The 14,887-nt window shown below is 39.0% G+C and overlaps 1 protein-coding gene across 2 annotated transcripts in view; it reads left to right on the top strand.

Moving 5' to 3' along the window:
• Positions 1–14,887, top strand: part of LOC133657077 (dystonin-like) — a 220,070-nt gene that overhangs the window by 107,157 nt on the left and 98,026 nt on the right. For both annotated transcript variants that reach the window (XM_062057994.1, XM_062057995.1), the window contains exons 16-33: positions 1,668–1,761; positions 4,520–4,674; positions 4,758–5,091; positions 5,165–5,293; positions 6,325–6,402; positions 6,753–6,914; positions 6,992–7,096; positions 7,218–7,313; positions 7,385–7,510; positions 7,586–7,738; positions 9,395–9,549; positions 9,633–9,759; positions 9,842–10,025; positions 12,161–12,318; positions 12,386–12,564; positions 12,648–12,786; positions 12,858–13,051; positions 14,686–14,848. In XM_062057994.1, the coding sequence (XP_061913978.1) occupies positions 1,668–1,761; positions 4,520–4,674; positions 4,758–5,091; positions 5,165–5,293; positions 6,325–6,402; positions 6,753–6,914; positions 6,992–7,096; positions 7,218–7,313; positions 7,385–7,510; positions 7,586–7,738; positions 9,395–9,549; positions 9,633–9,759; positions 9,842–10,025; positions 12,161–12,318; positions 12,386–12,564; positions 12,648–12,786; positions 12,858–13,051; positions 14,686–14,848 (2,731 nt within the window). The remainder of the gene's footprint in view (positions 1–1,667; positions 1,762–4,519; positions 4,675–4,757; positions 5,092–5,164; positions 5,294–6,324; positions 6,403–6,752; positions 6,915–6,991; positions 7,097–7,217; positions 7,314–7,384; positions 7,511–7,585; positions 7,739–9,394; positions 9,550–9,632; positions 9,760–9,841; positions 10,026–12,160; positions 12,319–12,385; positions 12,565–12,647; positions 12,787–12,857; positions 13,052–14,685; positions 14,849–14,887) is intronic.

Genomic DNA, 14,887 nt, shown 5'->3' with positions numbered 1-14,887 from the left:
TGGGTTATACTTGTATAGCACTTTTCTACCTTCAAGGTACTCAAAGCGCTTTGACACTATTTCCACATTCACCCATTCACACACACATTCACACACTGATGGCGGGAGCTGCCATGCAAGGCCCTAACCACGACCCATCAGGAGCAAGGGTGAAGTGTCTTGCTCAAGGACACAACGGACGTGACTAGGTTGGTAGCAGCTGGGGATCGAACCAGGATCCTTCAGGTTGCTGGCACGGCCACTCTCCCAACCGTGCCACGCCGTCCCCCAAAGTTAAAGCACTAATGGTAACATAAGCTAAGATGTTCTTGTTATATTTTTGGGTTCAAGGTTGCAAACTTTTAACACATTGTCATTAACAGTTGTGGCTGTAGGAAACCTCCTTATATAGTTTTTTGTTGTTGGTTACACAGGTGTTGTTGGTGTGAAACTTTTTGCGTGTTGCACTTGTCGTGCTGTTGTTTACCATGAACTTGTCTGCGGTTTAAATGCTGACTCAGCTGTTTGTTCTTAACCACTTGACAAGGTTGGTTCTATTGATGCTGTGTTTTGCAATATACTTGCTGATAGTAGCAGTGGTTGACACCAAGTACTCGTGACATGTTAAAAAACAATGACAACAACAAAATAAATCATGATAAAAGGAAAACATCAAACGAAGAAAAATAATAACAATACAGCCATGTACATATATAGAATTAAATTGCATGAAAAAACATGATAAATGAAAAAAATACATAATGGTTTTTCATATCCAAACAAAAGTAGGAATTCCTGATTCATAAATTAACTACCTAGCTGTCATCTATACAATAATGAATTTACTTGTCTTATTTCAATATATCATGAATAATCTTTATCTCACATAAAACACATTTTTGGCACAGACATACTAATACATTTGCACATATATAGAAAGAGGCACACAATAAATGACCATCTGGTACAAGACAGCTGTTTTTCTTTTAAACATTTTTTGACTGCAGGCTGCAGCAGGTTTTAGATTTCAGTCTGTTGTTTCTGTCAGTGTTTGTTTGCAGAGTGGACCTTATTTCTATGGAAATCTATTTTTGGACATCCGTTGACAATAGTTTGGACAAGTTGACATATCCACTCATGCCTGCGTGGTTTTCCAAACACTCAATATGAACAGCAATAAAGTGAGGGCGTATTTTACAAGCTGTCAGAAACAGCCATTACAAGCCTTCGGCTGCTTTTATAAAAGGGACACTGTCTCAACCTGCTAATTTGGTTTCGCCTGAGGATAGAAATATTATTTCAGGGTGGGTTTGCTCTCACACCCCCCTCACCTGATTCTGAAGCTATAAATGAGAATGGGTTGTAATCCCTTCTGTCTGATCGCATCTACAATTGCACACGATCGTCATGGTTAGAAGCCCGGCTGCAGGACTGTAAAGTGCAGTTGACAAAGAAAGATGGCGTACCGGAGCAGGGTCTCGTCTGGTAGCAGTTTCACCAGCTACGGATCCGGTGATGCTGGCTACATTAGACCGGAACCTTTGTCAATGAGCAGCCCTTTTGTTCTTAATAACAACATCGCCTATGGATCCAGGTGGGTTACGGGCTCAGTGTTGAGGGCATGCTTGACTTTTTGTTTTCCTGTGACTGAGCGTAAACAAAATCCAACTTATTGCTTTGTTTTGCAGGCTTGAAATGCTGCAGCAGCTTGCAAACAGAGTCCAGCGAGACTGTGTTCATGGTGAAGACAGGCTCACGTTGGCTCGAAGTTCCCTGCAATCTGTAAGTTATGTATTTAAAATGTAAAAATACAATTCATAATGTGAAAAAATTAAATAAATTAAAGCAATAATAACAGTGTATTACTTGTGTAACCTATTGGTGGTAATTTCCTATCTGAGTTTTAAAACTAGGGTTGCTGCACAGCTGCACATAAAAATCCGAGGTGTTGTATTGTGTACAAAAAGAAGGAAACAGTGAAACTAAAATGGCTCACCTGATGAATTCAACATGAACTACAAAATAGTTAATACTGGGGCCAAATGTCCGCGCACAAAATCCAGTGACACAAAACAAGAAAGGATGAAAAAATACAATTCTAAATTAAACAATCAAAACACTTTTCTGCAGTTACACCATGGGTGTCAAACTCACTTTAGCTCAGGGGCCACATGGAGGAAAAGCTATTCCCAAGTGGGCCGGACTTGTAAAATCATGGCATGATAACTTAAACATTAAGACAATTTCATATTGTTTGTGTTTGTTTTACTTTGGCAAAAAATACAACAAGCACATTCTGGATATGTACAAATCACAAATAATCCTCTTGACAAAACACTTCAAGTTAGTTGAAAATTCCGAGGAAAGAATTTGATTTAGTTTCAAAAACACACTGAAGAACTCAATAAACTTACACTTTGTCTCAGTGTATCTACAAAGCCATCAAAACTAAGTCACAGCCTGTCTGGGATTGAAAAGATTAAATAATAAAGAGATAAAAACTATTCTAGGTTTTAAATACCTCATTTTTCATATCCATGTATTAATCCTGTGCTAGTTCAACAAACTCTACAAACGGAGGTAGAAACTATTTAAGAGGTTTGAGTTACACTCTGTGTTCACTTTTCTCTTTTTCAACAGAAACATTTTGGGGCAATTGGGTGCCAAATAACGACACGTTCGAAGCAGAAGACGTAAAACGGAAGATTCTACGTTTAATTTTAATCAAGGGGGAAGAACCGCAGCCACGCTTTACTGTGTACCTCTTGCTTGGCCTCGGTATAAACCATTTACTTGCCTAACAGAATTGCTATTGCGACATCCAGTGGACACATTTAAAAACAGCAATTTCTTTCATCAAAAAAAAGCTAATCTTTACACAAACTCATATCGTGGGCCGGATAAACCTGTTCGCGGGCCTGATCCGTCCCACGGGCCGTACGTTTGACACCCGTGAGGTACACGGACCCCTACCTCTCATGTAAGATTGTGGACAAAAAAGGGAAATGGAAAGGCATGTCCAACACATATAAAGAGGCAGGTGTCGGAGCTATTATATGACAAACAGAAAACAAACATCAGGTATTTCCTTGTGACATACACCTTTTGTGTAATTATAAATACAATTAAACATAAATCACCCTGTTGCACTTCTCAATAAGACATTTCCTAACAACAATTGCGAGCTGGAAGCAAATCAAGTAAATCCATCAATATATCCCTAAAGGAGGGATATTCAACCAAATTGTTTTGGGGACACATTGCCAGAAAGCTAAGGACTGTGGGGAGGACATCTTCCTTCACTATTATTATTATTTTGTATATTCTAGGGAACCAGCGTCCTCTACAGTAGACGTTTGATTTATTTTTTAGGTCTATTCATTTTGTTGGAGTTGCAGGAGTGCTCTGCTGTTTTAAGGACCTCATGCAAAAGTGTGAGTCTCTCACAAGTTTTTTGAACTGAACTCACGGGCCACCAGTTGAATAGCCCGAATGATGAAAAAGAGAGGACTTAAAATGGAACTTTGAGGAACACAAATAGTATAGCTAAATACGATGAACAAATGACTACTGCATCTGAAGTGAACAAGCTACAGTAACACCTTAGTTACATAAATCACATTATGAAAAATGTGTAACTGCCAAAAAGGAGAAGACTTAACGCGGTGCCTTGAGGAACTCTTCAGTTATGTAAATCACAAGTTTAGTGTTCTATGTTTGCTAGCAAGGTTAAAATGTCAATGCAAGGATCTGTCAATGTGTTAACAGTGGCCCTAGTTCCTCTATACAACAGTTTTCAACTGAAACGACTGGTGTCATTGAATAGCCCTGCCCTAGAGGGATGGATAAATGAATACATATCACAAGAATATGTGTCCTTATATAGCCTGAAACTGGCTGAGAGGTTTACTTCATGTCCAAAACAGAACATCCACCTCGCTCTGACGTAACAACGCTGCCAGATTGAAAAACCCTGCTAACAGAGGCATCCAAAACAAGCCCACGTCAAAATGCATGAACCGCTTTGGCATTGTATGTAGAAGAGGTTCATTTAGCCTACTGATGTGTATTTATAAATGGTTGATTTATATAGGTTAGTAAGGTAGCCGAAACTTGTCAGTTACAAAACTTTACCTTACTAGCCTATATAAATCAACCATTTATAAATGTTTAACATGCATGCATAGGTCCCCTTAAAATGACTTCTATACTTATGTTCAGCTCTATGGTACCTAAAAAAAAAACCCTCAAATGAAATAAATGACCACAACCTTCTTGGATAGCAGGGCGCTCACCTATAAGGGAGTTGAATAAAACTGTATACATTGTAGAAGTGCAGCCTACCCTCAGAACACAATACAGTCGGTGCTTCCTTACGCCATGTTTTGCATGTTCTGCTCACCTCAAGCACATTTTCCTCAATTCATTTTCCTGTTGATATAATTGAAATTACTTTAGCTTGTTTGAAAATAATGCATTTCCTTATTTTTTTTTCTTCAAATTGCTGGGCCCAATGTCACATTTTTCTCTCTCTCTTTAGGATGTTAAACGTCTTGAGTCCGGCATTCAGTTCCAACATGAAGCCGAGATTGCTGGCTACCTGTTGGAGTGTGAGAATATCCTCAGACAACAAGTGGTGGACATCCAGGTCCTTCTCGATGGCAAATTTCCTTTCACAAATCAACTAGTTCAAAGGTAAAATTGTCCGGTTGTAGATTTTTTCAAAATACTCAAAAAATGCTGTGCAAATAGTGACATCTCACATTGTTACATTACAGGGTATCAAACCTACGGGATGATCTCCTATCCCTGAGAACGCAGTATGCTTCCGTGTACAGCAAAGGGCGCATGTTAACAACAGAGCAGACCAAAAAGATGATCTCAGGCATCACTCAGAGCCTGAATTCGGACTTTTCCCAGAACAGTTCCACATTCACCTCGAGCCTTACCCCGGGTGCTTCAGAGCAGACTTACATTAGTAGCAGACATGGGACACACATGCAGATCCCCAAACCCTCAATGAAGTCCTCACTGGCTGATTCCAGCTTGACTGAAGAAGAAGTGAACATGAAATATGTTCAGGACCTGTTGAACTGGGTGGAAGAGATGCAGGTAAGCCCTCAAAGCCTTGCAAGAGTTGGCCATGCAGTTTCTAGTAAGTGAATTTGCGTTGTTTTGTTTTCAGTTACAATTGGATCGCTCGGAGTGGGGATCTGACCTGCCAAGCGTGGACGCACATTTAGATAGCCACAAAACCGTACACAGAGCCATTGACGAATTTCAGACGAGTCTTAAAGAGGCCAGACTCAGCGAGGTAAGTTAATTCTCTCTGTTTTGAATGAGGAAGTAGCTACTGTGGAACCTCTAAAGTTGAAAGCACTTCCATCCGTGATGCTGGTTGACTTCCAAGTTGTTCTGATTTAAAAAAAACAAAAACTGAATTAAAATAGGTTTGGTAAATTTGGTACCGACCGTAGCCTGTTGATACTATCGCGTACCGATTCACACTAGTTCAATGCTAATACCATGGACATGCTAAAGATTAGCGTTAGCTATTTTACATGCCGATTTTGACACTCCGGGCAAGTGGCAAACACAAAGTGATGTTCACAAAAACAAAAAAGCGAAAGAAGAGAAGAAAACGCATACAAACGCTCAAGCACACACACACAACACTATTGACAATAACAAAACAAAACATGGTATGGCACTGAGGATTGAGGGAAAATGCCACCTTTGAGGCATCCACACTGGAGAATACCTAAATTTAACGCCATCTAAAAACAGTTTAAAACATTTGATAAAATATATGTAAAAAATAAAATATAAATAATATGGCCATGCGACTTGTCCAGGGTGTACCCCGCCTTCCGCCCGATTGTAGCTGAGATAGGCTCCAGCGCCCCCCGCGATCCCGAAGGGAATAAGCGGTAGAAAATGGATGGATGGATAGATAAAGTAATTATAGCAATAAATAAGGTAAAAAATAACTCAATAAAAATTAAGAAATAATAGAAGCGTTTAAAATGATCAGTGAAAAGCCTGATTAAAAAGGTGTGTGTTTAGCCTTTTTTTTTATTTTTAAAATCAACATAATTATATTAATCATATAGTCATAACCATTTCTGTGGTGTATTAAGGTCATTTGTATCTAGTCCCATGGTTATGAATACACTTTTCCTTACCATGAATGACCTTCTGTGGCGGCATCACAAAATAACAAAAACACCCCCGCAAAATGCTACTTTTGAGGCTTTTTTTCCTACAGAAAATGTTGATTTTGTTTGACTTCCGAGATTCCACTAAATATGTCAACTTCAATCTAATCCTCCTTATTTCCTGCAGATTCAGATGAATCCACCCTTGAAACTTGCCTATTCCGAAAAACTGAGCAGTTTAGAGAAGCAGTATGACAAACTACTGGTAAGTGACGTCTTGAGAACAGTCTCCATCTCATATTGCACTTGATAATTTGAATTTGAACATGTGTCCTTGTTTGGTTGTTGTATTTCATTCATTGAAGGCAAAGCAAAAAACAATGAACATAACATTTAAAATAAACAGTAACAAAAAGGAGCAGAAAGAAGTCAAACTTATATCTGTCCCCTATTCATACAGTTACATTTGTTGTTCAACTCAGAAGACTAGCTATATGTATTTATAACATACATATTTCATAACATAAAACAAAATAAGATAAAATGGAAATAATAATTGACTCCAAATCATATGTTTTCATCATCATAATTTGTACATATTTGTGTCCTTCTCAGAGCTGTTCAAGAGATCGTCAAAGCTCCTTGGAGAGCCTGCAGGACTTTGTGTCGCGGGCAACCCGTGAGCTCATCTGGCTCAATGAGAAGGAGGAAGAGGAGGTCGCATTTGACTGGAGCGATCGCAACAGCAACGTGTCCAAGAAAAGAGATTACCACGCTGTGAGACTCGTTTAAAATTATTCCCATTCCAATACATTTTATAGAAATGGTGTAAATACTTGGATGTGTCCAAACAGGATCTGATGAAGGAGCTGGATGAAAAGGACGAAGTGATCAAGTCTGTGCAGGCCTTGGCAGAGCGTCTTCTTTTAAGGAACCACCCAGCCAGGCTGACTATTGAAGTATGTCAACATATTTAGTCCAATATGAGTTTTAATAGCAGTCTGGTCTCCACCCTTCACATTAGGAGGCTTTCCACACATGGTTATTGTTTGACTCATTTCTCCTTTGGGTTGCCTGCAGGCGTACAGAGCTGCCATGCAAACACAATGGAGCTGGATCCTGCAGCTGTGCTCGTGTGTGGAGCAGCACCTTAAAGAGAACGCTGTTTACTTTGAGGTGCGTCAGGCTTTAAAGTCTCCTCTCTGAGCACACCGCCTCATGGCTCTTTTCTTATTCCCATTGTGCAGTTTTTCAGTGACGCCAAAGAATCCATGGACTTCCTTAAGAGCTTACAAGACTCCATTCAGAGAAAGTACAGCTGCGACCGAACCAGCAGCCTGCATCGACTGGAGGATCTCATTCAGGAATCCATGGTAACCTTGCACGAGCGTAGAAGTAGTCTTAAGTACAACAGAAGGCAATAATATTTTTATTGGTGTCACATTTAGGAGGAGAAAGAGCAGCTTCTTCAGTATCGCAACACGGTCGCAGGGCTGATGGGGAGGGCCAAGAATATCGTGCAGCTCAAACCCAGGAACCCTGACTGGCCTTTAAGATCCTCCATCCCTGTGAAAGCCATCTGTGATTATAGACAGATAGAGGTAATTCCAAAATTTGACTGTGCAGTCCAAAGTATTGGGCCACCAGTCCATGGAGTTATTAACCTGTTGACATTTTTTATGTTTTCAACATTTGTGAGGTCACCAAAATAGCCTTCCCTAAGAAGTTCCCACAAAATATTCAGCATAGAATTGTACAACATTTCTCGAATAATTAGGATTTGAAGGTTTTTAAGGGTCTATCCCAACTCTAGATCAGTAAAGAGGACCTGCGAGGATTTTAATCTACATTTAAACCGCTTGCTTGTGGTCTAGATCAGTGGTCCCCAACCACGCGGCCCGGTACCGGTCTGTGGATCGATTGGTACCGGGCCGCACAAGAATAAAAAAATAAAAAATAAAAATAAAAATTAAATAATTTATTAAATCAACATAAAAAACACAAGATACACTTACAATTAGTGCACCAACCCAAAAAACCTCCCTCCCCCATTCACACTCATTCACACTCATTCGCACAAAAGGGTTGTTTATTTCTGTTATTAATATTTCTGGTTCCATACATTATATATTAATATAGATCAATACAGTCTGCAGGGATACAGTCTGTAAGCACACATGATTGTATTTTTTTATGACAAAAAAATTAAATAAAATAAAAAAATAGATAATATGTATTGAATAGGCTTCAGTGTAAATGTAGCGTACATTTTGATTCAGTCACTTCTATAACCAGTTTTTGAAAAGTGTGTCTGCTAGATGTTCGATTCTCGAGGCGCCCCACCCTCTCCAAAATTATCATCAATTGTCTTTTGAAAATGTGCATTTTTTTTTTTTCTTTTTCATAAACATTACCTAGACTATTTTGGTCACAACATTAGGTACAACCGCACACTTGCCGATGGATTCAGACTTTGCACAAAAAAAGCAGCTTTTACCAGCATTTATGTTCCTGCATGTCGTGCGTCAGTGTAATTATGCGCATGCCAAGATTAGATAAAAAAAATCAAATTTAACCCTATGGCTAAGAATTTTGTTTAATGCCCAAATTGTTACGTCGGGAACGCATGGCTGCGATGGTCGTGTTCCCTCCAATGCAGAAAGACAAGCAGGAGCACCGTACACGTAGGATTGAGCTTTGATTATTAAGGCAGGACAAAAATACAAAAACTCAGATGATAAACAAGTGTGAAGCAACAAATCAATTAGTCACCAAGTGTGAACAGCTAGAAATACTAGAGTGCAGAAAAAAATACTTGAGCCAAGTGAAAAACTAGAAAAAACGTAAATGTTGTGTATAGCGAACATTGACCCAGCAACTTGTACTGGGTGACTGAAAAGTATTAAGGGAAGTGATTAACCAAAACACCTGGTGGGAACACTAATTACAAAACAAAGGCAGGTGTGGAGAATTAGTGCCCATGGAAACCAACAGTAAACGAAAGGAAAGAGGGTGCAGCCAGGAAAAAGACTAAAACATAGGAAACTACCAAACATAAATCATGCCATGACCCGTGTAAGGGATCATGACACAAATAAGTGCTTTCACATTGCGATGACATCCCAATGTAGCAAGACTGCAAAACAGATGCTTCCATCAATGTAGCAACATTTAAAAGTCAGAAAAGACGAAATTCATCATAGGTTCCCTTTAATGAAGCAGAATGTCCTAATGACAATAAACCTGCGGTCTTTCAGATCACCATTTATAGAGACGACGAGTGCGTGCTGGCCAACAACGCTCACCGAGCCAAGTGGAAAGTCATCAACCCCGCAGGCAATGAGGCCATGGTTCCGTCCGTCTGTTTCACTGTGCCTCCCCCCAACAAAGAGGCCATCGACATGGCTTTAAAGTAATATTTTCTTTCATTTTTTCGACTATTTAGTCAAGGAATACATACACTCAATGATGTGTACCTTATTGTTTTTCCTGCAGAACGGAGCAGTTATACCAGAATGTGCTGGCGCTCTGGCATCACTCCCACATTAACATGAAGAGTGTGGTGTCTTGGCATTGTCTCATGGATGATATCAAAGCCATCCGCCATTGGAATGTAGCTTCTGTATGTTCTTTCACTGCACATGTTGACTGTCATTTTAGTCATGCAACGAATATAATATTATCACTGTATTTTTTAAATTTAGTTCAAGACCATGCTGCCAGGTGAGCATGAGCAGGTCATGAGCAACCTGCAGTCTCATTTTAACGAGTTCCTGGAAGACTGCGAGGAGTCTGAGTTGTTCACCGTGGCGGACTGCGCTCAACTGGAGAGGGATGTTGTAGCCTGCAATGAGTACTACCAAGAACTTCTCAAATCTGCAGAAAGAGGCAAGACTCAGTTGTTTTTTTTGTCTTGTCTCTATAAGGAGGAACGTATGTGCACTGGACACAATAATGCGAGGGGAACACAGAGCACAGTGCCAGAATATCTCATAGAACTATGGAGATACCGTTAAGGCAGGGCGTAAATCGCAAAGAGGACGCAAGCGAGAGAGGCTGTTGTTCCTGAAAGTTTGTGAAAAGAAAAACTCTCTTTGACCACATGATCCTTTATTAACAAGTATAGTGTACACAGCACGGCAGCAACAGAACCAGTGTTGTAATAGCGGTGAGTAGAAAACTGCTCAATCAGCATTAATACCACTGATGAGTTAATTGTAAACAACTGTACGGCAAGTATAACACGCATGAGTTTCACATCAGCACTAATCCAATAACATAAGCTCACCCGACTTCACTGCTCTTTAGAAGAAGATGCGCCGCCCGTACCAAATCCTCTACAAACACGCACAAAAAAAAACATATCGACACATCAAATCTCATTGGCCACCCTCTTGTATCCATGCTGAAAAAATAAGCCATTAGTGCCCTTTTCTTATGCGAAAATAATGCAAACTCATCCACATGCAAGTATGCATCAGTAAAAGTAAAACTTTTGTCAGTAATGTAGCGTCTGACTTCTGACAGAAGCACACGGAGTCTGACGCTCTTTTTCAACTTCTTTGCTGACCTTAACACGCCAACTTCAGCTTTCATGGCACTATTAGCACCGCACCGCTAGCCTGGCCAGTAGCATCAATAAAAACTTGGCACTTCCTCATGACAATTACGGCGAGTGAAGTTGCGTTCGGTAAGAGAATTTTGAGCATCAAACATTCTCAACTCCAGTAAGTTGTTTTCTCGCATGTTCTCTATGTTCCGTATTGCTGCAGTAATTATGACAATTTTAATTAAATTGTATTTCCTATTTCATTTATATCATTGAAGTATAAAAATTACCGTATTTTTCGGACTATAAGTCGCAGTTTTTTTTTCATAGTTTGGCCGGGGGTGCGACTTATACTCAGGAGCGACTTATGTGTGAAATTATTAACACGTTACCGTAAAATATCAAATAATATTATTTAGCTCATTCACGTAAGAGACTAGACGTATAAGATTTCATGGGATTTAGCGATTAGGAGTGACAGATTGTTTGGTAATCGTATAGCATGTTCTATATGTTATAGTTATTTGAATGACTCTTACCATAATATGTTACGTTAACATACCAGGCATGTTCTCAGTTGGTTATTTATGCGTCATATAACGTACACTTATTCAGCCTGTTTTTCACTATTCTTTATTTATTTTAAATTGCCTTTCAAATGTCTATTCTTGGTGTTGGGTTTTATCAAATAAATTTCCCCAAAAAATGCGACTTATACTCCAGTGCGACTTATATATGTTTTTTTCCTTCTTTATTATGCATTTTCGGCATATACTTGCGACTATTATTTTGACTGCACATTTCGGATGTTGATGATGTTTAAAAGTAAAAGTGGACTTCACTGTGTTATGTTGTTGTCTGGAGTTGTAGCTAGTTTTGCTGTGTATGACCAAAGATCGTATATTGAGATAGGATGATGTACCACATGGCGATGTCCCACACAAAGTATATTTGCGGTCAATCATATAGTTTTCTTTTTGTCACTTGAAAAAAATACCGAGGACATGACCTCGGTGTCCTCAATGGTAGTTACAACCATGATGTTAGCTCTACCATAGTAGTGATCTCATATTTGGTTAGGAAAAATCTACATGTACGGTTTGTCAAATCCACAATTGTTTGACTTTATTTGTTCTTATCTCCAGGTGTGCAAAAACTACACTCTAATCTACCTTAAAGAATAGCTATAAATAAGTTATCAGGTATTGATATCGGTCTTGAGAAGCAGGATGTTATCGGTATCGGCTTGAAAAAAAAAAAATACTCTTCTCTAGTTATCATCTTAATATTATTGAGTCCTTTCTCACTGCAAAGTCCTCATACTTGACAACAATGCCTCCTAGAGGCTGATTTTAGACAGAATATTTTGATCATTTTGAGTATATACTTGTACCTGTGTTGCGTAACAAGAAGCAGTCAGTTAAAAAATGCCCTTATTTTAAAGGAGCTACATTTTATTGTGTGTTTTAAACAGAGGAACATGAGGAGTCTTTGTACAACAGTTACATCTCAGAAATACGCAACTTCCGGATGCATCTGGAGGCCCACGAAGAACACATGATCAAGCAAATCCGTACTCCACTAGAGAGAGATGACCTGGACAAGAGTCTCCAGCGCATCACTGGACAAGAGGTTGGAATTTTTCACAACTTGAAGAACTTGGTCTTGTAATCATTAAATTTCTTTGGCCGGTTTGCAGAAGAAGATGGTCGAGCTGATTAAATTGAAGCAGGACCTGGATACCATAAAGGACAAGTGCGAGGTGTTCCTCAGACAAGCTGTTGGTTTTTCATCAGCGTCGACTCTCTCTTCTGAGCTCAGCGGCGTGGTTCAGAGCATGAACCAGGTCGACTCTATGTCTTCTATTCACATTGACAAGTAAGTCTGAATCAAGATCCAGATTGAAATATTGGACGTTCTTGTATCACCATTCACCACATGCAATTTGATTTGTTTTTTAGACTGAAGACACTAAGTTTGGTGGTGAAGCACAGCCAGAATGCAGAGGCGTTAGTAAAGGCCTACGAATCCAAACTCCTAGAAGAAGATGCAATAAACTATGACCTTCAATCCATTGAAGCAGTCATTACAACTCTCAAGGTATTGACCATTTTAACCGGTTAACCCTCTTTTTGTCTTTTGGGTCTAAACATCCCTCCCTGTGGTTGTAGCAATGGAGGACAGAGATTGATGAAAACCAGGAAGTGTTCCACCAAATGGAGGACGAACTGCTGAAAGCGCGGCTCATCAGCGATCGCATGTTTAAGGCCCACAACGAGCGGGACTTTGACCTGGACTGGCACAAGGAGAAGGCCGATCAACTGAATGAGAGATGGCAAAACGTTCACTCCCAGATTGATAATCGGTAAGAGTGGTTTTAATAATTAATGTTTTTTTAGGCAAATGAGGCAAAATGGAGTGCAGTACTTAGTTGCAACCACAGGTTGCAACTAATTTCTGCCGGTGGGTGCTCAGTGTGTGCGTATTAAACAAAATAAATAGACGTTCAGCGAAGTTAATATCCCAAACGATTTGTGGCTTTATTATTTTGTAAAACGGACCAAACTCGCCACAAATTTTTTTTTTTTTTTTAATTTTTTAATTTTAATTTTTTAAAATTTTTTATAATGTCCTGCCCAGCTTCTCGGGCAAATCATATAGCAGATGTAGATGCCCATATCGGCTGTTCAGATTTACTTTACAAAAGAGAAGTGTAGGATACTTCTCTTGTTGCCTTACTTGTATTTTGACTTTATTAAATGTATTTATATTATCATTTGGTGCAGCCGGGCCGGAGCAGGAGGGGATAGAAAGAGAGAAAAAGGAAGACAGAGGGGGGAATTGTGGGGACAAGAGGGGGATTAGACAGAGAGACAAAAACAACAACAGCAAACACAACAACAACAACAACAGAGCAACATCAGCAAATACGACATGTACAAATATGATGGTAAAAGTAATAGCAAATAAGCAGTTAGCGAAAAATAAAAAATAAAAAATACAGAAATGACAATGAGCATTATTACACTAAAAATGGAGCAACAAAATTAACTACAACAAGATTGATTTTTCAAAAATTATTTTAGAGATTGAAAGTTGCCATCAATCCCACGCGGGTGCTCGGCATTATCCACGGGATCGGCGCCTATGGTTGCAACCAGCAGAGGTGCTGTTGAGTTTATAAAGAAGTAAATGATGTCAACAAGTTGGGCTATAATTATGTTATGGCAAAAAACTGCCATCAACATGAATTATTAAGCTCAGTAAACCACTGGACTAGAAACAGGAGTTTCATTCATTCATTCATTATTTATTTATTTCAGGCAATGACATAAAAAAGTACAAAGTTGACAACACATAATAATAGAAATTAATATAATGCAAAAGGTAATGTATAGTATGTAATGCATGATTGTCCAGTTTTGCCTGAAAGGGAGTGGGAAGAAGATAATTTATTTAATCCCACCCACAGTTCTCCATTCAGTGATTATTCACATGAGTTCACTGCTACTTTGTTCAAGGATTATAATACAGATGTTGTATCATAGCGGCATTACCACAGGTAACAATAATTATTACACTGTAACAATAATTTGTATCAACAATGTATGAATAATGAAAATACCAACATTGGTAATAGACAAAATGCCAACAATGGTAATAGACAACATAGCAATAATGGTAAGGAAACATTGAGCACATGTTAACACTTTGAGACAGAGTACAACAGCAGGTCAAATGAAAGACCCTCATATCTATATTTGAACCAGACCCCATGTTTGTATAATAGTTTAAATCGATTAATAGTTTGGCATTGCCTGTGTTGTAAGTCCAAGTTTAAAACATTCACAGAAAGATTCTCCTATCCTATTAATCATGTTTTTAATCAACATTTTAAATTGTTTCCTATTATCTATCAATGAACTCCAGTCAAACTCTAACCCCAGTACAACGAGTTTTAATATTTTAGTTTTTATATGCACATGTATTGTTTTTTAGACTCAAGGACCTGGATGGTATCAGCCAATATCTGAAGCATTACAAAGACTCCTACTGCAGTCTTGATGAATGGGTTGAAGAAGTGGAAGCAGAGCAGCAGAAGGCTCAAGAAAACAAACCAGAAGATAGCAAGGCTCTCGCCGAAGTGTTGAACAAACAAAAAGTAGGTCAATAGCGGTCTTAGCCACATGTATCAATATTA

The sequence above is a fragment of the Entelurus aequoreus genome, linkage group LG09 (genome assembly GCF_033978785.1).
Source record: "Entelurus aequoreus isolate RoL-2023_Sb linkage group LG09, RoL_Eaeq_v1.1, whole genome shotgun sequence".
NCBI classification, from domain to species: domain Eukaryota; kingdom Metazoa; phylum Chordata; class Actinopteri; order Syngnathiformes; family Syngnathidae; genus Entelurus; species Entelurus aequoreus.
Note: the sequence above shows the minus strand (reverse complement) of the source record. Positions and strands in the feature narration are given on the sequence as shown.